At 39.3% G+C, this 23565-nt stretch overlaps 1 protein-coding gene across 1 annotated transcript in view; it reads left to right on the top strand.

Moving 5' to 3' along the window:
* The window catches only part of RFTN1 (raftlin, lipid raft linker 1), a 95841-nt gene that overhangs the window by 19349 nt on the left and 52927 nt on the right, over positions 1–23565 (top strand). The window contains exon 3 of the mRNA XM_036406961.2: positions 20980–21166. Coding sequence (XP_036262854.1) covers positions 20980–21166 — 187 coding nt within the window. The remainder of the gene's footprint in view (positions 1–20979; positions 21167–23565) is intronic.

The following is a 23565-nucleotide window of genomic DNA, read 5'->3' as shown; positions in this document are numbered from 1 at the left end:
TTGGCGAAGATCTCCTGCAAACAAAAGTTTAAAGTTGGTTCATCCTGAGTGGAGTATAGCCCCTTTGAGAAAAAAGAAACTTTTGGTGTCAACTGCTCTTGACCTTGAGATAGTGAAAGCACCAAACAGATGTACATTGATTGTGCAGGATTTTAAAAATGTTTGCATTTATATTCCTGATGTTCCAATGTGAAGAACAAAAAGCCTCTGTTCTGATGGAAATGGTGTCAACATTCAGCTGTTTCACACAGCCTATAACAGTGTCTTGGTGGGTCATGTCAAGGGTCTACAGGACAGGCTGGTGTCAGGCTGTGCATTGTCTGAAGCCAGTAGTGTGGGGCAAGAGGAGCAGACAGCCAGGTTGGGGCAGTTGCTTCTGGGAGTTTACACTCACCATTAACTGTCTTTGAGGGTTTTACTTTGGACAAGTCATGTGTTCTGCTGTACACTGGGCATCCCACTGCATGTGTTTCAGAGCAGCCTGCAGGAAAGGTATCTGCAAAATGCTCCTGTCTGGCTTTGAGCCCTTCTGGGGGCTACTCCAGGACATGCTGGTTTGTCCCAGCATCCGTCTCACGCTTATGAGAGCTTATTTCTACTTGTCATTGTTCTGCCCAAGTGACACTTGTAAAGAGATTTCACATTCAGAAGCATGTCTGATTTCTGTTCTACATCTGTTCTGGGTTTGTTTTCTGTTAATGCATTTTCATACACGCTACCAGTGCGTGTATGACTGCTTGATGACTTCCCTTGACTTCTTTTTGCCACTGGCAGCTGTGGCAGCTACTCTGTGAGCACACTCCAGATGGGCTGACTGCCTCCTGCTTCCTCCCTAGTGTTGTCTGAGGATGAAGACATGGACAGTGTTTTAACCTTCACAAGTTTTTGCTCTTCTGTATGCTCTGCCCTACACCCATGGGGGAAGGTACCACGGGTGTGGGACACAAAGTTGGACTGGTAGGGTTAGTTCTTGCCTCTCCACACTGGGGATGGTGTGGTAGGTCAGAATTTGCTGTTGTACAAGCTACTGCTGTGACTTTGCCATTGTTGGATGAAATTCTGGGAGTCCAAACCTGTGTTCACAGGTGGCTGTTGCTCTGTGTTGTCCCATGATTGCAGTACCTGTTGGTCAGTGGTTAGGCAGTTTGGGGAGGGAGGACAGCTTTGCAGTGTGATCCTGCAAACACTATTCCAAACACTGCTCTTGCAGAGAGGCTCAGCAGAGCTCAGTGTCTAGAAGAGAGGAGATCCGGTCTTTTCCTGGTGGCATTTAGCTGTCTATCTCTTCTATATGGGCATAGTTACTTTGTCTCTTGCCTGACTTTCAATGCCTATTTTGACTTTTTCTCCCTGTTGGCAGGTGCCTTTGGTTGCTGATTCAGTGGCCCTCAGGAATCATTACAGACTTGGGACTGAGTTTTTTGCTAAGGAAAAACATGGCTGAAAAGTAGCAGCAGCAGCAGCACACCATGTGGGAAAAGGGAGGGGTAAGAGTGAAACTTGTGCCCTTATCTTATGAGAAGTGATAAAGGAGGGAGAACTGACAAAAGGAATGGTGAGAAGGTCTGTCCTTCTGCTCCCCTAGCTTGTAGAGAGGAGATAAAGGAGAAAGAAGGGGAATAGTACATTCTGATCAAGTCCTGCAGTATGGAGATCATCTCCCCCCTATTCTCAACAAGCAAACATGTATTTCTCCCTGGGAGAAGCATCTGCTCCTTCCCTGCTTTTCTTTCAGCTTAAAGAGGAAATGGCCTGCCAGTCCTCTTCCTAGGCTTTTGGCTGAAGCATCCTGTTCAGAGGACCGTGCCCTGTCAGCTGCTTGATAGGCTGTCAACACTCAGCTGACATGTCAGCTCGTATGAAGCTCCAAAGGGTCTTCACAGCCAGAATCCTTCAATCCTAGAAACTGCCTCCACACTCTTTCCCACAAAAAAAACCCAAAAAAAAAACCCACCAAAAAAAAAACCAAACCCCGGCAATCAAGATATCTGTCAGCCTTGTGATGAGCTATAACATCCCTAGCCCAGGCTCTGTGCCATAGCATTCCTGGTGCTGTGCCCCAGACAACACAGACACTTTAGGCTTCTCCACTGAAGAAGTGGAGTGGAAGGCACAGCTGCAGCTAAACAGCAGTGGGGCAGAGAAAGGGTTCAAGTAACATATTGGCCTAACTTTATTGTCAGACAAGATGAACATGGCCCAAAGTTACAAGTAAAGTGGTAAGAAAAACATGGAAGGAAAGTGGGATCTGGAACTCCAGGAGCAGGGACAAAGACAAGGAAAAAGGATGATGGGGTGCTGATATGGCCTGAACCAGAAACATTCCCCCAGGGACCAGCATGACCAGAGAATTAACTGGAACAAAATTTAACTCAGCTTTGGTGCCTAGCATTGCACCTCCAGTCACGGAGAGAGCGCGAGAGGTATGTACCTTGTCTGTGGGCTACATGTTGGAATGAGGGGAATAAAAGCAACTCTTCCAACATCCTTCCATCGAATAGCAACAATTCAATAGCATTGAATTGTTGAGATGGGGAATAAAATCTTCCAACACACTTCCACCAAACAGCACCTCCCCTGGTACAAAATGAGGCCTCCATGCTCTGGCTATCTCTGCAGCAGATCACACACAGAGCTGAGAAGATTTCCAGGAGCAGGACCACGTTGGTGCTGCTGTTCCCCTAAGGGGGTATGGGACCAGTTTGCTTTTCATGAGTGCAGTAGGAAAGGGCACTGCCCTGAGGCCTCTGCCACCTATGTCTTCCAAAGAGGTAGAGCCACCCTGGCCTGGACCAGTTGTGGGTCGTGGATGTGGAGACCCCCAAACATTGTGTGTAATGCCATTGCTCTGTTCTCCTGTGTTTGGATTGGGAAGGGATTTCACAGCAGCACCTCACTGTGTCTGGAAGCCTAAGAGGGAGGTGTTAGCTTGACACTTACTATGCCCTGCTCCCTTGATATGAGCACTCATGCATGGTGGAAAGAGGAGAAAAGGTCTTCAGAAAGGAGTGGGCATGAGGAGAAAATAGAGCAGATGAAATAGGGAAAGAATATCAAGGGAGAAGAGTAGCTGAACACAAACTAAAAGAATTTGAGGGGTCATGAGTGACTGTAGAAATGGAGGGGGACAGATAGCATTTGACATGTTGAGCAGGAAGAGAAGACATGGCCTTGCATGAGTTTTCAGTATTCTGGGAGCTTTCCAGTGCCAGAGGGATGCCTTTTTGTTGTGTTGTATCATTGAAGCCCGGCAGGGACTGCGGCTGTCACTCTGACAAGATTTGCTATCAAGTTCTGCTTAAATAAAACCCACCCTATCATGCATGGGCAGGCACATGGTCTTTTACTGAAGAAGACAACATACATTTCTGGAGTCAGATCCCTTTGGGTCTTTCATGACAACTTCTTTTTTATTTTTTTCCTTCTTTTGAATCTCAGTGACAGGAAAAACGTCCTCTGAGTGTGTTAGACTTACTTCATTATTGAACAGGGGAAAGCTTACTTTAAACCTTAAAATGCTGTCATTTCTAGAAAAAATCAACAATCAACTTAAATTTTGTTTAGAGAATAACCTGAGAACATTTATGTAGTTTTAATCTATCATGGAAACTGCACAATTTCTCACTTTCTTTGCCCTGTTCTGTAAATACGTAGAATTGTTGCTTTAGCAACAAGCATAATTGTGACTGCAGTTTTAATTAAGGTTGTGAATATTGTACTCAGCAAAATAATGTAGTTTGCAAACCTTAATTATTGTCTCAATCTTAACTGTTCTTCAGGTTAGTGTTCTCACAGCATTCGCATGGGTTTTGTGTCTGAAAGCCTCACCTGCATTTTCTTTACCTTGACTTGGTATATAGAGAGGCATTGATCCAATGCCTGTGAAGGTGCTTTATCTGCTTCAGGCCTTTTTTACTGTTTTGTTTTTCAGTGCCTGTGTGTATGTGCACAGGTGACAGGTAGCCTAGTAAGTCTGTAGAAGATGTAAATATACTGCCAAGCAAACATCTCACACTAGGCCTGGTATAAAAACACCTTTTTGCCATAGCTGTCAGTTCAGTGCTGTATTCCGGGTGCCTGCTGGTTCATGGCTAGTTTGCAGCAGTGTCAGAACTCTTCAGTGCAGTCACTTGGTGAAATACCATTTGATCATTACTGTCTTGCAGCCATAACATATTACAAAGCTGATAAAGATTGATCCAGGCCTCCAGATTGTGGCCTTCTCTTTAAGCGATGAGGCAGCCTGAAAATATGTTCATTGCTTCTGTAGAGGACAAGAACTTATTAGCATTTGCCAAACTCTGTGCTAGTCTTGCTTCCAGTTCCCCAGCTAGCTCCTTTGGCACTTGTTCAGCTATCTTGGCAAAACCCTGGCACGTGTTGCATATTTTTGTCCCATGTTTTAAACGGTCTCAGTGACTTGGTTTTATCATACTGCAGTCATATAAGTGTGTAATTTCCTGGACTGAGAAGTGACACAATTACTACATGAAATTGCAGCCTGCTTTCTGTGAAACAACTTGCACACCCAGCAGACTCTTGGTTTGTGTACAGTAATGATTTTGCAAATGAGTTGATATTTGTGACACACTATACTGTGTGATAATCTTAGGAAAAGCAGGGGAGTTTCCAAGATATGAGGTGGCACGTGAGAAGTTTCAGCTGAGTCTGATGCTTGCTCAGCAGCTGCTGTAGTGAGCTGGTGTGGCTCTTCCTGGTACGTGGTAACCCATGGACTGTGATAAGGTCTTGCACAGGAACTGCAAGCTTAAGGCTTCCCAGCCAACTGGTTTTTGCAAAACCTGCTCATTTCATATAAATGAAGCTTCTTTAGTTGAATTGTGCAGAACTCGCAACTTCTGTCTCCCCCCAAATAATCATCCTCTCAACTTGAGACTTGCAGTGATTAGCTACAGATTCTTCTTGAAAGAAACAGTCCTTTCAAGGGGAAGAGAATCTCATTAAGCCTTTGCTGTGAGCTGCAGCTCTTGATCAGCCCACGAAAGACAAGCTTGACAGTCATCAGGTGAGTTAAGAACTGCAAAAATATTATCTGTCTCTGTTAAACAGTCATCAGTTGAAAGAGTTCATCTCAGTCTGAGAATACAGAGGCTTTTGTGTACGATGTGCACATAAAAAATTAAAGACATCAAGGATGTGAGAAGTCCTAAAGGTGCCACGCGTTTCCAAATGAATTGATAAAAGGCCTTAAATCTGAAAGAGAATGAGGTATGAGGTTTACAAATAAACAGGTGGAATTTTTGAGAAAGTTAGAGATAAGCCAGGACATGGTTACTAGTGAAGTATAAATAAACAGCAGTCTACTGCTGTAATTCCTCATTTGCTAAGCCCTTTGTGGTGTTCTTCTATTTGAACAATTGTTTCCTGAATTTCTTAATAACAACTGGTAAAAGAATTGACAAATAGTCCAAAATTGCATGGGTTAATTCACAAGCAGTTATTGTACAGATTACTAGTAAGCAAAAAAAAAAAAAAAATTAGCATCTACTTCTATCTCAAATCACAAAACAAAAGAACAAAAAGAGAATGACAGAATAAATGGTCTTTTGTTAAGTTATTGTTTCATAAAGTTTGGAACTGTGTCAGAATTGCCTTTTTTTTTGTTTTGTTTGGTTTTTGTTGTTTATTTACTTAGGAATGCTCAGCTCAGATGCAGCATCTGTCTTTCTTTGCAGTCCATCTACCCTATTTTTCCAGCTGGGTTGAATGCCTTGATGAAGCCTTTCAAGTAATCAAATAGATAAAATTGGACATATTTTGTGGGATTATTTTCATTGTTCTTCACCACATGTTCAATGAATACAACACTTTTTAATTGTAACACTTTGTTGTCAAGCTGCACTCTTGCACTACTTGTTGTCATTGTTGTTTGTTTAGTTTGTTTTTTTTATTATAGTAAATTTTGGTGAAAAATTAGTCTTCTCATCAACAGATACTTTCAGAGTACCCTTCCAGAAACATTGGTGGAAGCTCAGACTACTTTATCAGTGATATTTCATTATTAGCCAATAGCAGGTCTGACCTTTTTTGACATAAGAGAAGTTAGAAATTCTATTTTGCAGAATCCAGTTAGGACTGGGGAGAAGTGAAAGCGACTTTGACGTGGGCTGTCATATGATTAGAAGTTAGAGCCATGTGGGGCTGCCTGTGACCTCTCTTTGGGTTGCTTTATCAGGAGCAGCAAGAAGACAATATTAGCCAGGGCACAGAGGCACTGTGCTTTACACTTTTCCCCAGGTTTGCTTCTGAGGTATTTTCTGTGCAAGGAGGAGATGACAGGAATAACAGCCTGCAGTTCTGTTGTATGGAAACTGTGAATATGCGTTGTCACACCGCACTGTGCCACCTGTAAAGGTTATTTTATATTCCTTGTAAATAGAAGTGACCTGCTCATTTGCCTTTGTATTCTATTATTTAATCAGTTAGAATGTGCATTTAAGAAACTAATTTTTGATGTTACTACCCCAAAAGAGATCCTATCCAGGGGGTAAGGGAAGTCTTAGATCTTAAGACTGTGTAATGCTTTTTAATTACCACCTTCATACCATGAAAGTATTCTGTCCCTGTTGGACAGGACATCTGTTACATCTTTATTGCATATACTTACTACTTTGGTATTAGATTATATTCACTTCATTAATTTGTTCCTTAGCAGCTTTGAAGATAAAGTTTCTGTGCATCTTTCCTTTTAATTCCCAATAAATGTTGTTTAATTCTGTGCATCTTTTAATTCCCAAAAGTGTTGCAGCACTTTTTCTGACAGAACGACTCTGAGAAATAAGGGTAAAACAATGCCTTCTCATAAACTTTTGGAGAAATATTCTGCTACTATTTGCAAACAAAATTGCAACAACAACCATTTTATTGCAAACTTAAAAAAATAAACTAAAAAAATATAATTTGCTATTCTTCCATTGTAATGATGCTTGAATTTGTGGCCATTTTCCCATGACCCATATTAAGCAATGGATTTCCATGCTATCAGTATCACTGTGTGGGAATTCTTCACTTGAAAACAGAAACTGGCCACATTTTTCTGAAACGAGGGAGTAGGAGTTCAAATTCTGCAGAGTGACAGGAAAATTTGCTCTAAGCAAAAAAAGCAGGATTTTTTTGCCAAGAAAAGCTTTTTTCTTTAGTAAATCCATCACCCATGCTCTAGCAGACTTGCCTAAAAAAACAAAACAGTACTTTTGGGAAGTGCTTTGTTAACTTCTAACAGCCTTTTCCACTACTCTTTGGCTTTCTATCAAGCATTCTTGCCAAGTTGAAGTGATGTGGTGTGTTTGGCAGTGACATACTGCTTTTAGGTGCCAGTGGTGAACTATTGCTTGCTAGTAGTTTTCAATATTCTGTGAAAGCCTCATCACTGTTAAATACACTGTTAGAGGTGTTACAGAAGGCAATATCCCATCATACCTTTTGCAGGATTTTCTTTCGAGGTCTTTTTTTTGAAGGAAATTTTTTTTTCAGAGGGTTTGTAGGTGGTAGTGTGATGGATTTTCTGTTTTGTTTCTGAACCGGTTTCCTAGGGAAACGAGAGTTAAAAAAGGCTCACAGTCTGTCTGTCTCATTCCTCCAAATAATTATAACTGCATAATTTCAAAGCAATTTGCGAGAAATTTAGGCTGCTCCTAGAGCTGTGGAAACTGGCAGTTGGGCAGAAGACTGAGACCTCTGTTAATCAGGGAAAGGCAAGGAGAACCAAGATGTGCACTGGCAGCTCACTGGCCAGTGAGCTTGTGCATTACTCCAGTGTAGCCACATAATCACTGTTCCTCATCAGTTTGAGGAATCCAAGAGGTGGGAAGAAAAAAAAAAACAACAAAGGAACATTTGGGGCTGTGGCAGCAAGGTTGAAGAACAAAAGCTTCATTAGTGGGAATCACCCTCCATTAGCTAATGGAGAAAAACTTGAGTATTTGAGGGGGAATTTGTATAATAGCACAGGTAGCAAAAAGTCAGCAAGAAATATTTTATCTTGTACTGATCTTAATCAGATCTTTGATCACCCTTGTGTACTAACAGAGTCGGCAAATCCAAAAACGTATGGACAGGAAAATAGGTCCTCTTTGGAACCTCTTACCTCCTTTAACACTTGCCTAATTCATTGCAAAATGACCAATCCATTTGGTAATTCTGACTTTGTATCTTCTGGAATTAGTTTATCTGGTCACTCTAAAAATCATCAGTGGGGTGATACATGACTCTTCCACATGCCAAATTAATCAGGAACCATTGGGAATTTGCTTGATAGGGATTGCTGCTACCCTGTATTTTTGTATTTCCCATGCAAACCTTTGCATGTTAAGTCTGTCATGGGTTTCCTGTGATGACTTTGAATAACAAGGATTCAGAACTGCAAATTTTGCTGCAAATACCAGAACAGCTTTAGTTCCAGCTGGATGGCTCCCTTTGGTGCTGTGGGGTAGCTGAAATGTCCAAGTACAGCTCACCAGTGGCAGTGAGGGCAAGTCTCATGAGGGGGGTGACGTGACGTCTGCTGGGACAGTAAAATATTGATCTTGCTTTTGTAGACACAGACTCTTCACGTGAAATTCAGATACCCTGACAGAGGTGTTCTTACAATTAGCAGTGGTGCAAATACATTCTCATTATCAATACTTGAAAAAAAAAATTAAAGTGTGGGGTAGGAGAGCTGAGAGGAATAGTAAATACTGTAGAATATTTTCCATTTGGTTTTTCATTGATATTTTCCATTTGTTTTTTCATTGCAGTTCCCCAAGCAGGCCTAGCAATTGGAAAATAAGCCAGATCTAATTTGCTTGTATTCCATTTTAAAATTTGGTGTTTTCCTGGAAATTTTCATGGAGGTAAATAGCTCAGTATTGACTCTGTTTATAATCTAACAGGCTGTTGTGTTCTGAGTCTTGTGTCCACAGAAGTGTTCATCTTAAAATTACTGCGGGATAATGTGTTTTTAAAAAATCCAAATGCATTATAAGCTCTTTCCTCTGAAATTAATTTACCTGCCCCTGAATATCTCCTCTTTATACTGAATTAATACTTATTTAATCATGTAGCATTCTCTTACCCAACTTTCTTTTCAAAAATGACTAAACCTGGGGCCAAAATCTAATTGAGAGTATATCTTCAAGTAACACAAGTAACACTGCTTGCTTGGTTATACAACCTGTGTTACATTTCTGGCTGCTTTAATATTTATTTAATTTTGCCAGTAAAGCTGAAAACAATTTAACAGACATCTGTGAAAAATCACAGCATTTTCTAAATAGGGGATTTTGATTTAATAGAGACCAAAAGAATAGTGAGAAGTTACACTATATGTTATCTTGCAAATGAAAAACATGTATCATTTGGAAGTGTCTTCTCTTTATCTAAAATATATAATATTTCAAGCTAGGAAAAAGATAGAAAGATGAAAGTCACTATGATGCTTAATCTAATTTAAAATATTAAGTGCTTTGTATCTTTGACTGCCTTTTGAAGAAAAGGAATATCATTGATACAGTAAGAAATGAGAACATCTGAAACAAGGTAATATATGAACTTTAGAGACAGGATTAGGAAAAATCCCTTTCTAGATTTTTAAAAAACCAAGCCAACTTGGCACACAGTATCATTCTAAATAAGATTTTATAAGAAAGTCTAAAACATCTCTTGGAACAGAAGGGGAGAATGCATGTGAAGCACTGGCGATGTAAAATGACAAGAAACAGAAACCAGCAGGTAATATTTGAATAAAGCCTTCAAGCATTTCTTAAGCTGTCTGTCCTTTTCTGTATATATAATGCAAAGTGTTATGTATAAAATATATACAGGCATGACCTGCCAAGAGGATTTTGGTTTCCCTGGAGACTATCAGTTCTCAGTTGCAGGGGTTGGCTTGGGGAATAAGAGCTATCTTGATAGATCCTAACCTTTCTTCATGAGGTTATTGGATATGTCGGTAAATTTAAATCTTCGTGTTGAAGGCTGAATTTATAAAATTCAAATTTTTAAAATGTTCTCTCCAGATTCCAGCTTTTTCTCCTGGCATATATTTATTGTATGAAGCAATTACCTTGTTTTTTGGGGGAAACAAAAAGAAAACCTTGATGGTAATATTTTGGTGGAATACTTAGTTTTACCTTCTTTGTCTGGCTGTGCCAAGTCATTGATTTTAATCACAGTTATCAGCGTACCATGAAAAATGTGCATGAGATCATAGCAAGTGTATTCAGCCACAGTTGCTACTTAGTTGACTTACTTCTCCTCCCTTTTCCTCAAATGTTTGAAATCCTCTTGTCATTTTTCAGTTTGGAAACTAGGCTTCAGTCAGATTTGTAGTTTATAACTACCTTGTGAGTATGAAAAGAAATCCCATGTAATGAATGCAAGCTACTTCTCTACAATCTCTGCTTGGTTAAAATTGAAAACAGGAATCTCAAGGTTGTTCTCAGTTGGTTTGGATGGAAATACATAGATAGTTATATGTACCTTTCTGCTTTTGACCTCCTTAAAGAATCAGCACATGCAGCATTTTATTGACAATAGGATATAGTGATTTGGAAAGCTAAGCAATGCTAAAAATTCCATTTCAGAGGAGATTTTTCTCATCCAGCAAAGTATACCATAAAATGAATAAATTCTGCATAATTTGAAACTTAATAAAGTAGACAATTTTGTACTCATCTGAGGATATTATCTATGCTTTTTACAGTTTTTTTCTTACTTCAATGCTATTTTCTTACTGCTTGCTTTTTGTAAAATTTGCAAAGGAACCAGTGTTACTTTATTATATTCTGCAGTTCTAAAATCCGAAATGAAAATTTGCCAGATATATGGAAAGAACATTGAAGTGAAGCATAAAACAGAGAGGAGAAAAAGGAAAGGAAAAGGAGTGGTTATGACAGGGGGAAAAGACAGAATACATTTTAAAGAGTATGGGGGAGAATGAAGGTTAGGTAGACTGCAGAGTTAGCTGTGAACCTTGCCAGTATTCATTATTATTGCTGCTAAGAAAAATCACAGGCACATTTGTTAGAGAGGGGTCAAAGCAAAAAAGATGCATCAGCCCTCCAGCTTTTACGATGCCACCAACTTGTAAGATATCAGAAGATCTCTTCAGTGAGTTGTACTATCTTTTGGTCATTGGGTAGCCCCCCTTTCCCTCCTTTTAAAGTATTTGATAACTGGCTGCTTGCTGTGAGACATGACTTGCTGTGCTGCTGGTGGAAGTGATGGGATGTCCTGTTTCACTACTGCTTAAGCTGTTAAAGAGAACAGCAGTCAGTGTTAGACTTTGGCAGCTGAAGTATTGCCATCAACGGATTCATTTTGTGTCTCAACCAGATTTAGGAGAGGGAACCAGTCTTTGGGGGCTGTGGGGGGGATGGGAATACTTGTGAATCAGCATGCTGGTCCTTCCTGTAATTCAGAATTAAACCTTTCTCTCCTCTGTAGTTCAGTGTAATACTCATCTTTAGGAACTTATGCAGATAACAAGTCTGTATGGATAAAATGTAACTTTGAACACTTCCTGTGTTTTGTTGGACATAATTGGCATTTCCTTGGTTTTGTGATATGTAAATCGCCTGTCTTTGTTGTCTCTGTGTTTGGTCTGGATCAATTTAGGAAGTAGAACCAAGGAGGAGGGAATGGCAAATAGAAAAGATAGCATTTTGAAGAGCTATTCAAGTGCAGAAGGGATAGGATTTCCTAGGTTTATTTCTGTGCACGTTTAAAGGAGAAGTCCCTCCCCTTTTCCACCATCTTTAATTTTTCTTTTTGCACAGTCATTAACCCTTTTAACCTCTAGTAGGTGGTCTTCTGTTTGCTCATTTTATATAATTCTGCCCACAGGCTAATGGGTATAAGCTGTGAGTTGTTTAAGAAGTGCTTGTTAATTTTTTTAGGTTGCTAAACTTCTGTTTAGTCATTGTTTTTAACTTAGTGGAGGAGATAGCCTGGGTATTTCCTTTTTTTTCTGAAACACCAGAAGTTAAGCCATGCTATGCATAACCACATCATTGTGGCAAACATACCCTGTTCTTAGGATACTTATCTTATACTTGAAAGACACAGAAATGAAACTTTGACTGGGCAACAAGCAAGGTAACTCACAGATGAAATGAGATTCGACAACACAATTGATCAGATAAGTTCATGTAGTCTCATTGCATCTGTGAGTTATCTTAGTACTTTGTCAGTTTGGCTAATGCATGTATCTGCTATTTGCTAAAGGAAAGAAAAACTGTGTATATCTGTGTGTACCTTCATACATGTATATGTACATTTCTGTGTATTTACATGCTTTCTAAAGGCATATATGCAGTTTCACAGTCTCTCTGTGGATTTTCTCCCCTCTACCACTTTAAGATACAGTGCTTTTCTTTTGAATATCTTTAACTTCCATTATTACATTTTCACTAAAAGTAAATACTAGGAGCTTATTGAACAGACACCTTCATTTATGAAGCACTGATTGCTCTTGCATATTCATCCTTACTTTCTTTTATGGGGACATTTATTGTATTTGTCTTCAAGATTGAAAGAAAAACCACTGAGAATGTACTTTAGCATAACTGAAAAATCCATGAGTTATATTAACATCCAGTATCTTGCCTCTGTTAACAGTCTGAGGAGTAATGCACCAATACTATCTATCTTCTCTTTGAAATTAAGGAACCTATGTATGCACCTCATGGAAGTTCAAGCTCTGTTCAAAAGGAAGAGAGACTGTAGTACAGCTTGTATAGTTGTTGCTCCAAAAGCTTGAGCTATTAGCTCATTGAATTCTAGAATTAGTGTGTTTCAGGTAATTCAAACCATGTTATAGTGTCACAAGTACCATATATTTTCTGCTAGGTTAGTTATACTGCTTTAACCTTGGTTTGGTAGGTTTTAGTTCAGAAACAATTATTGGGAACTCATCACAAGACTTGCTAGAAATGTATTTACTGTTTTATGTTCTTTAAGTTACATTACTGGTAGGTTTGTCTTTATTTTCATTAGAAGTACTTTGATAGCTTTGTGTTGGTAGCAAGAAATTATTTGTGGGTTGAATGAGGAAAGAATAATTACAGTTAAGTGAGAGTAGCATGGTTGCATTGTTCTGGCCTACAAACAATTTGTGCTGCATGAAAGAGAGTTCCTTAGTGTTTGTAACAAAGAATGAAAAATTTGCAATAAATGGCTTAATATTTTTTTGTGTGTGTGAGATTGACACTGAATGGAAATAACCTTCTCTCAGGATGAGTCTGTAAGTGTTTTGAGAATATTCAAGTACCAGTTTGCTGTCTTCCCTCCAGAGTAGTAAATTGGCCTTAGCAAGCCTGAATAGTTGGAAAGGATCATGATCTGGATTCCTTCAGCTGTTTCAAACTAACTGCTGAATAAGTCAGTGAAAAGTGCCTTAAAAACTTTCTTATTTATAGTACAGAGAGGGAGGGGATCTTTTCCAGTCTGTTCTGCATTATAAGAAAAAAGCCAACACTTCACAATAGGTTGTTACCCTGCACCTTCCTTCATTTAGATTCTGATGATCCCCAGCTCTCTGAGAGGTGCTGTGGTACCATTCAGCCCTCAGGGCCTGCACAGAGAAACCCAGGGACTTTGGCAAACCAAAAGATGGCCTGACAGGATGGTCCTCCATTTAGGAGTCAGTGTTCAGCTTACCCAAACCAGCTGCTCCTAGTGACTGGTTTGTTTGTGTATCCCAGTTGTTGTGACTGTGCACCTTCTGTCAATGCAGTTCTACCTTCCATCAGGAAATCACAATTCCAGTAATGCAGGTAATTCCAAAATTTCAGGTGGAGTGGAAATTCATAGAAACACTGAAAACAATGTGCTTATTTAACCACTCTGATCTTGTAAAACATGAATACATTACTTTTATTTCTGAACATTATCCAAATTAAAACCTTTGCTGCAGTTGATGTGTTCTTACTAAATGTTTTAAGGTAGGTGAAACTGCATCTTCTCAGGGTAAACTTTTTAATTAAATTTCTTTGGCTGGTCCTAATGCAGTGTTTTGCTCTTCTAGAAGTTAGTCTGCTGTAGATTTGATTTCTTTAAATTAGATTAAAATTGCTGGAAAGAAATTGATATTGAATTAAGGAACAGCAATCCTCATACTAAACAGAAGAAGCATGCTTGCCTTGCAATTCTACAAACGATCAGGGCTGTTATAAACAGTCATAAATGTGCTCATGAAAACATGTGTGAAAACATGGAAGACTTTCTGGACTTGAGTGCACTCCTACGTGTTCTTTGTAGTGCAGAAAAGAGATTTGGGTGCTTTGGAAGCACAGCAGCACAAAAATCATGCTGAATAGGGAGGTGCATGGAGGTAGTGAGTAGGAGTGGCAAAGTATGTAGTGTGCCTTAATGTTTACTTCTTTATAGCTCACAGGCTCAGCCCTGCTCAGGGGCAACTATCTGGCTTTGAGCCCTCAGTGGGGGAGGGAGAGCTGCACTGAGGTCACCACTCTGGCCCTTCTGTCAGAACTTCCCTTTTCTGGGAGGGCTCCATGGACCCTGGGCTCCCCGAGGGAGGAGACAGGAGGACATCATTCTTTCTGTGAGTGACCTGAAGCGTCTGTAGTTTGGTGGAAGGACCTGCAAGATTTGTGATGCTGGACAGAGGAGGTACAGGAGGAGCATGAGTGGGTCCATAGTTCACTGGCCTTGAGCAGGAATTGCTCACAGGAATGGCCATGGATTGGGAAACAGTCTCATCCTGCACTTCGTAAAAGAAAACAGTTGGACCTGTACTGAAGGGTCTGAGCCTGATAATACATGTTAGGCCTGGTCATACATGGAGTGCAAGTTTGTGCATGACAACAGGGTGAGTGGTGCAGGTGACACCCCTGAGGGATGCGGTGCCATTCAGAGAGACCCTGGACAAGCTAAAGGAGTTGGCCCGTGTGAACCTCATGAGGTTAAAGGAGCCAAGTGCCAAGTCCCACACTTGGGTCAGTGCCACCCCGAGTACCAGCACGAGCTGGGGTGAAGGAATTGAGAGCAGCCTGCTGAGAAAGGCCTAGGGATATGGTGGTGGATGAAAAACTGGACATGAGCAAGCAGTGTGTGTTCAAAGCATCTAAAGCAGAGTGGCCAGCAGGTCAAGGGAAGGGATTCTGCCCCTCTGCTGTACTCTGGTGAGACCCAAGCAGCAGTGCTGCATCCAGCTGTGGGGCCCCAGCACGGGAAAGACATGGACCTGGTGAAGCAGGTCCAGATGAGGTTCACAAAGCTGATCACAGGGCTGGAGTACCTCTCTTATGAGGAAAGACTGAGACAATTGAGCTTGTTCAGCCTGGAGGAGAGAAGGCCCCTGGGTGACTTTATCGTGGTCTTTCAGTACTTAAATAGGAGGCTTGCAAGAAAGATGGAGACAAACTTTTTGATAGGGTGTGTTGCAGTAGGAGGAGTAGTGATGGTTTTAAGCTAAAAAGATAGATTTAGATTGTACTTAAGGAAGACATTTTTTTACAGTGAGGATGGTGAACGCTGGAACAGATTTCCCAGAGAGGTGGCAGATGCCCCAACCCTGGAAACATTTAGGGTCAGGTTGGATGGGACTCTGAGCAACTTGATCTAGTAGAACAGGTTCATGGGCCTTAAAGATCCAGATGATCTTTAAAGAGCCTTCAACCCAAACCCAGTCAGTGATTTTATGAAATAGGAGTAATATGGATGCAGCTACAAGGTAACTGAGTTGCTACATCACTTAATAGTGGGATCACTTGAGTTTGCCAATCTGCCTTTGTTTCAGACACCATGATGTGTCACACCTTGAGCAAAGTGTTTTCTTCTGTACCAGGTATGGGCAGAGAATGTGTACAATCTATGTACACTCAGATTTGATCTTTGATTGTTTTAATGCAAAGGCAGAGGGACTGGAACTAGATGATCTTTCAAGTCCCTTCCAACCCAAACTATTTTGTGATTCTATGAAAAAGGCTTATTTAATGTTCTATAATAAATTGAGGAACATTTAAAATGCAGATGAACATGAAAACTTTAAAAGGTAACAAGGAGTAGTTAAAAGGAGTCTCCATTATTTTTGTGGAACATTTTCACCTGTAATGTGAACTGTCATTAAGGGCTCCATCCACCTTTAGCAGCTGTGACTGAAATAAGAGCATAAAGGCTTAATCAGAAAAACATATTGAAAAATGAAGACCAAAAAATGCCCAACATTTAATTGTTGGGGTAAGCAAACTAAGCTAATGTTACAGGGTAGTAGATAGACAGGATAATAGAAATTTAAAGTAGAACTTTATGCTTGCTCTTTTAAATAAAATATTAAGGATAGGTGCCAAGAAACCAAGACCCAAATTTGACCTCAGATTTGACCATTTCAGTAAAGAGAAATTAAATAAATGCCATTTTGGCATTTAACGTTTCAGCTTTTCTGGGGCATAGCTATCATTCACATATAATAGGAAATTAAAAAATAATAAAGTTCATTTTATCTTTGTCTTAAATGTAAGTGTCAGGAAGAGGAAGTTGCTGTTTATCAAATAGAATAGAGTTAAAATCATGTAATTCTGTTGAGTATATATATTATATAAAGATGTCATGTACTTGATGATGGGTGTCATTAAGCATGGGCTAATAGGTAAATTGAGGGATTATTTATAAGACATACTATACCTTTCTTACTTCACAGTGTTGGTTTACAGCATCTCAAAGGTAGCCAAATCTATTGTTTAAATACACAAAAATCAAACTACTTTTTATAGACGGTTGTTGTAACTCTCTTAGTATTTGATCAGGAGATGTCTCCCTCATTAGTGTGGACTATAGCACAGTTGTCAGAGGTCACATGAGATGCTTCAGTTTGGAGCCAGTCAATGGCTGTTTGTTCTCAGTGGTAGAAGCCCTGGATGATCCACTGGGAGGGAAAGAGGAGCTCCTTAACACAGGAAGAAGTCCTCTTCAAAATCTGTTTTCCCAGTCTTGTTTCTCAGCCTGCTCTTAGTCCCTCAGGATTCTGGTAATAGACTGTGCCTCCTTTCTCTTTTTCCCCATAAACTGCTTTTTGGAGCTACAGAAATGACCACTTTCAAATACACATGAAAACCTGTAGATTTTTATGGAAATTCACTCCTCTTATTGGTTTCTTTGTGGTAAGATCAGGGTAAGTGAGAATATCTGGTCAGGTTTTTCCATTAGCAGCAAAGAATGCACAAGTCCCTAGACCTAGGAAAGTCACCTTACAGATATCAGTTGTATAATACAAACTTTCTTTCTTTTTGAAGAGTCTGTAAAGTTGTAATTTTTTGTACGTATCAGGCAACAAACTAATTTGTCTGGTAATCGAGTCCAAAAGCAGCAAGCGCCACTATTTCCACCTTCAACTTTAACCTAAGTGAAGAATTTGGCTTCTTTCATTTACCAGTTTCTTACACACTCATCTAGATGATAAACAAAGGAATCTTCTGAGGCCTCATTGAGAAATACAACAATAAATGTGCAAATATGGACCAGAACCTAAAACTTAGAGCCAACTGCAGTTCAAGAGCAAAAAAGAGGCTGATAAAAGAAGTCAGCATTATGTTTTGGCAAAATAAAGGCTTATAAGCACTGGTGTTATACAAGTTTTTATTTGGTTTTCCATTTGTTCTTTTACCGTACACAGGTCCCTGTTGTACACAATTTTAGTCTTCCTTTTGCTTCCAAAATGATATAGTTAGAATTCTCTTTAACAACTAAACCAAGCATTTTAATATATTTTACTGGAAATTGGGTAAGGCTTTCTGAAAATGTTAGCATTTTTCTAAGATAAAGTAAGGAAAGACTAGATTGACAACTGATTTGATAAATTAGATGTTTCCAAGTAGGCCAAACTTACAGGTATGCACTGTAGAGGAATTAGCTGAAGAAATAATTGAAATTTTATAATTTAAGATTGGAGACTGTTGAAGAATGAATACAACTCTAGCAAAATGTGATGTCCTTTTTTAACCTACACTGAAAGAGTTTTGTGAGATTGTTAGCTCAACTTAATGCCCAGAAAGGTACTGGAAAAAATGTGTTATGAAATACCCAGAAGATGATATGTAGCAGGGATTTCTGGGGAGGAATATGGACAACTCAAACCAGTTGGAGAGTAACAAGAAGGCACAGCACAGGTCTGTAGGTCCAGAAAACTCATAGACCTTGTGGGCATCAGTTGTGTAACAGGAACTTGTCTTTCTGCTGTGAAGGATTTCTAGTCTGAGGAGAAATTAGCAATAGTTCAGTGTCAAACAAAAAAGATGTATTAGCTGTAAGGCTTAAGATTGTTCTGGTCAGAGTCTGTTAAAATTCATAGTTTCCATTAACTATTGCAGCAATGAGTACTGAATATATTTATTACAGTTTGCCAGTCTGAGAAGTGCTGTTCATACTGCGAGAGTCAGAATCCAGAATGGCCCTTGAGAACTGAAAGGAAAAATGCTAAAATTCACAAAGAACAGGAAAACTGGCCACTGTTAGTTATGGGGAGAAGAATTTCCTTTGGTTTTTTTCCCCTGGGATGATGTAAACTGACATAAGATGTATTAAGTGTTAGAGTTTTCTATTTTACAGAGCAGTGGTGAGGCTTGTGCTGGATCATTGTGGTCAAAATTAGGTACTATACTTGAAGAAAAATGTGGACCAGTTGAAGAGAATCAGGAGAGAACATCAAAAGTTACTTAGAAATACAGAAGACAGGAGAACAGGAGCATTGAAAGGACTGAGTTTATACAGTATAAAGAAAGCAAGATTAAAGCATGAATGGTGTTAGGAGTTATGAAATGCTGTTGCAGAAAAGGAATACTCAAGTGGAGAAGTAGCAATCATGAATTTAAGAGAGGGAAATTTAGGCCACGTGCTAGGAAGGGGTTTTAAGTAGGAAGAATAGAGAAGTGCTGAAAAATGACTTAGGGGGCTTGTGGAATTTCCATTACTAAAGGTTTTTAAAAATAGATGAGAAAAACGGAGAAACAACTAAACTAGAACTGATCCTGCCTCTAGGTAGTTGGATGAGCTAGCTGAATGATCCCACCCATCTCTATTTTCTATTATGTTTCTTTTTTAATCAAGCTACATCCCAAGACTCCAATTACATGCATTTCCACACTTTTTCCTCATGTTTAGCTTTTAGGAGGAAGCAGCCAGTCTCCCATGTTAATGACTAGACTTTTTACCAATCTTACTCAAGCTATCCTCAGAAGAATCCTGATGCTACATATGTACTCCAGGCGAGCATCAGTTTTCGTAGGGGATGGTTAAAAATTGAAGCACTCTGACCAGAATTAACAGTGCTGAGTAGTGTTTAGTCATTCCATTATTTTATCCAAATAAACCCCTCATTTAGAAATTAATTACTTGCAGTGTAGTCAAAAATACTTGGAGTCTCTGAGTACAAGAGGAAAAATGGAATTCTCTAAAACCTGTTTCCCTATTTTTATCCCCAGTAGGCTCCAGTAAGTAACTGTTTGGTTTATTATTTATTATGCATTATTCATTGTGCCATATCTTTTTATGATTCTGAAGTGATTTGTATGCTGTTGTAGAAGGTAGAGCCCTATTGTCTGTCAATGTGCATGTTGCTTGGATCTCATTTTATTTGTTAAAATAATAAAAAATTCTACATCTTAAACTCCTGGTCAAAAAGTTCCATTATTCCCTTCTGGAATGTGGTCTTATATGAGGAAAAAACATACCAAGCACATCTATTCTATTATTATTTAAATTATTCCTTGGTATTATTTGGTTTGAATATTTATTAGTTTTTTGATAACCCCTTAAATTATTCATAAAGGGTAGCCATACGGTTTGATGGAAAAAGCAGTACAATGAAACCTTATTTTGCATTGCCCGCTTATTTCATACAACTATTCTCCAGTGCTTTTTTTTTAGCAAAGGATTGCAAGGTGCTGGGAGCATTTGCTGCGTTTCTTTCAGCATCTCCTCTCTCCTGGTTTCAGTGGGAGGGAAGAACACCCAGGACCTCACCACTCTGTATGCCCTGGTGTGGTTTAGATGACATAATAAATATCCTCCAAGCGAGATGGAAATGAAGAGGCAAAGGTCAGCAAAGAGAGATGTCGTTTCCCATAAAATATGAAAAGTGTATGAGGAATTACTGATGTAGAGAAGAAGAGAATAAAAGATAGTTTTAGATGATTTATGGGATTTTCTTTTGAATCCCACAAGACTCCAAAGAAATAAGGGCAGTTGCTATACTGACTGAAATATCCATGTGTATGTCAAGTGTCTGACAGGAGTCAGCAACAAATACTTGACAGGATGGCATAAAACCTTGCAGTAAGCAGATTGGGAAAGGATTATTTTCATATACTGTGTCTCATCCTCACCTCTAATATGTATAGGTTTGCTTAAATCCTGAGGTATAAGATTTAGTGTTTATTCTAAAAGGTTTCTCATTGCTATAGGGATGCATCATTCAACGTTCCTATTATCAATATACCTACAAAAGTCTCTTCAGACATTTTGGCAGATACTTGGTCTCATCAGCATCTTGCATCAGTGATCTCTTAGTCTGATTTTGTGTAGATTGATGCTTCTTTTTATAGCTTTTGAATTTGACATGTTCTGCCTTCATTGACTCTTCTCTCTTGTTTTGTGTTTTTGACTCATGGCTCACTCTTCTTTACTTGCATTACTATGACAACTACTAAAACCTAGAATATCTTTTGACCAACTGCCTTGTTTTTATTAAATTCTTCTACTTATCTCTGCCAGACTGTGTGGTGGATTTGGCATTTTAATGTATCTGATTTCTTGCTTAATTGCGTGAGTCTCTTTTGTAATACAAGTACTTCGCCAAGACAGCCTGCTTAAAATATGAAATACAAAATGGGTCTCAGGAAAGGTCAGTTTTGGTGTTAATATTGTAGATCTGTGTGAGGCTTACTTGACTCTGAAGAGCCTGGATTTTAAATACATGATAGTCCAGTGTCGGATTACTGACCAATTTCTTTTTGTTTCCAGCTGAGCTGCCAGGATCATCTGCAATCAAGCTCTCCTCCTTGTATGATCTTCCAGCTCAGCTGGAAGAATTGTACCAGCAGGGCTTTGTCTTGGCTGCTGTCCACCCTTTTGTGCAACCAACTGATGAAAAAGAGAAAACTCCCCAGGAACAAATCTTCAGGGCTGTGCTTATCAAGAAAACAGAAAGGTAAAGCACTTCCAGTGAACTGGGATAAAAATAGACAATGTGATTTCCTGCTGAGTTTTGACCTACATCAGGAAATTATAGCAGAGTTTACTGTGCAAGACTTGATTTTTTTTTTGTGGGCTTGAATAGGCTTAACATGTTCTTCATGTTTACAATTTGTCTGCAGTTTGGCAGGCGACTTGGAGATAACAAGTTGAAATATGCTCTGTATTTTGGGATGTGTTGTCATGAGAGGCAAACAAACAAGCCCTATGCATTACAGTTTGTGAGGATGGTCTTGTTGGTACCCTTTAAAAATTTATTAGATTAAATTATGACAGGAGAATTGTTTGCTTAGAAAAGACATATTTTGTGTTTAGACGGTTACAGTTAATGCAATTAATTTGAGAACTGTAGTACTAACACATACTTCTTAAATTTATGCGTAGACTTTAGGCCCTTCTTTCCTCTAAACAGTACAAGTTTTAGTCAGTGCAAACTCCATAAATAAAAAGACTTCTTTCCTGCTTTGTGCACTTATTAAAATGTTTTAAGAATATTTTGCATAAAGTCTGAATATGATAAAGAAACAGGAATTCTGTTTTTTTATTATTTAATATGATTTCAAAAAAAAATCTATAGGATGTGCTGTTAAATAGCCCAGAAGAAAATTAAAATGTGGATATTTGTAAACATATGATTTTTGGTTAATGATTTAAAACCTGATTTAATATTGTCTGACCACTCTCAATTCTGCAGCTACCTATATTGTTGCAGCCATTCTCTCCAGTTTCCTACATCAGCTGCATTCCCCAGTCCAGCCCTTCTAACCATGACCAATTCTGAAGGCTGGCAGATAATTAAACCTCCATCTGGCAATCCTAGTCCCTCTCTTTGTGCTGATGCTTGAAGAAAAGGACATAGCTGGTTTATACTCCTATTTAAAAAGCAAACCATTCACCATTCAATTTGCTTCAGTTGATAGAGGCTATGGACAGAGTTGAAATTCAGCCTCTGACCTAAGGAAAAAGTTCTGCATTTTGTTAGCAAGTGTATGTAAGTGTTAGATGTCACAGGAAATTTGAGCTTCTAAAATAACTCTTATTTTGCCTTGACTTGATTTTAGTTTTATTAATACAGAACTTCATGCTGGCTTGCCTGTTATTATTGTTTAAATGGCTTCCAGTTTTATGGTTAAAGCATAGAATGTTTGGCTGAACAGTGGACTTGTTGAGTGATGGTGGGCTGAGATTGCGTGGTTTTGGGGCCTTGTCTTCCCTGCCTACACATGCTGCGAGCAATGGAAGTGTTTACATGCATGAAAGTAATGTTAAGTAAGTACTTAAGGACTTCTGTTGGTTAGGGGACTTGAGGGCTCAGCATCTTCTAGGTCTGAGCTCTGAAGGCCTGTCAGGGAAGAGCAGATTCCTCCTCAGTGATGTGGTCCTCAAGCCAGAGTGCTCAGTGTCACTGCTCTCACACCGTGTCCAGTAGTTCACATCTGTGCAGAGTGATTGTGGAAGAGTACAAAATCTTAATTGCCTGCCCACTTACTTGGGTGCCAGTGTCACAGGCTTTAGACAGCTGTAAATGACTGTACAAAACTGAAGACAGTAGAGAGTCTTGAACCAATTATATTTCCTCTTACAGTCACAGTCCATTTCTCTGCATTTTCTTATCTGTCATTTTTGACTGCCTAGGTGAAGCAGGAAAAAAACAAGTACCAGAAAGGGAAATGACATCAGTTTAATGTTTCATGTAGCTTAAATGTTCCTGAGTTTGGCTGAGAGTATGGAAGCAGCTTCTCCCATAGTGTGTGGGTGCAACAAGTATTTGCATTGCCAAGTGTGATGAAGAGAAGTGGGTGTTGCACAGATTTCGGATAACTATGGCCTGCATAGAGACCACCTGTATCTGAACTCCATGTTCATGTCATTCCACAAACAGCTGGGAACTAAAAATATGTAACAGTATGAAGAAAAAAGACATACTGTAATTGTTTTAATTAACCTTTCTCATTACACTGCTGATAATGATGAAATTATATTTTTCCCCCTGAGGACTGTCAGGTGTCTTGTCATCTCAAGGCAGTCTCTGTATATCACAGTTAAATCATGGGTAGAAATTAGGTCTGCTTAGGCTAAGATCAGATTAATGTTTATTTCTGTCATAAGATTTTAGGAGTAAAAGTAGTCCAGCCACAGTTGTAGGATCACTGGTAACATCATTTATGCTGTGGAGTACAAATCTATCCCTTTGGTGGTATGTTGTTCATGGAGAGCCAAGAGTTATAAAAAACTCTGTACCTTGGTGTGGAGCCCATCCTTGGGGGGCCTGGGCACTTCCTGCAGAATGCCTGAGGCTGCAGCTCTTTTCTCACTCCAGGTGTTTCATCCCAGGTGGCTCCAACACTGCACTTC

This window comes from Molothrus ater, chromosome 1, assembly GCF_012460135.2.
Source record: "Molothrus ater isolate BHLD 08-10-18 breed brown headed cowbird chromosome 1, BPBGC_Mater_1.1, whole genome shotgun sequence".
Taxonomy (NCBI): Eukaryota; Metazoa; Chordata; class Aves; order Passeriformes; family Icteridae; genus Molothrus; species Molothrus ater.
Note: the sequence above shows the minus strand (reverse complement) of the source record. Positions and strands in the feature narration are given on the sequence as shown.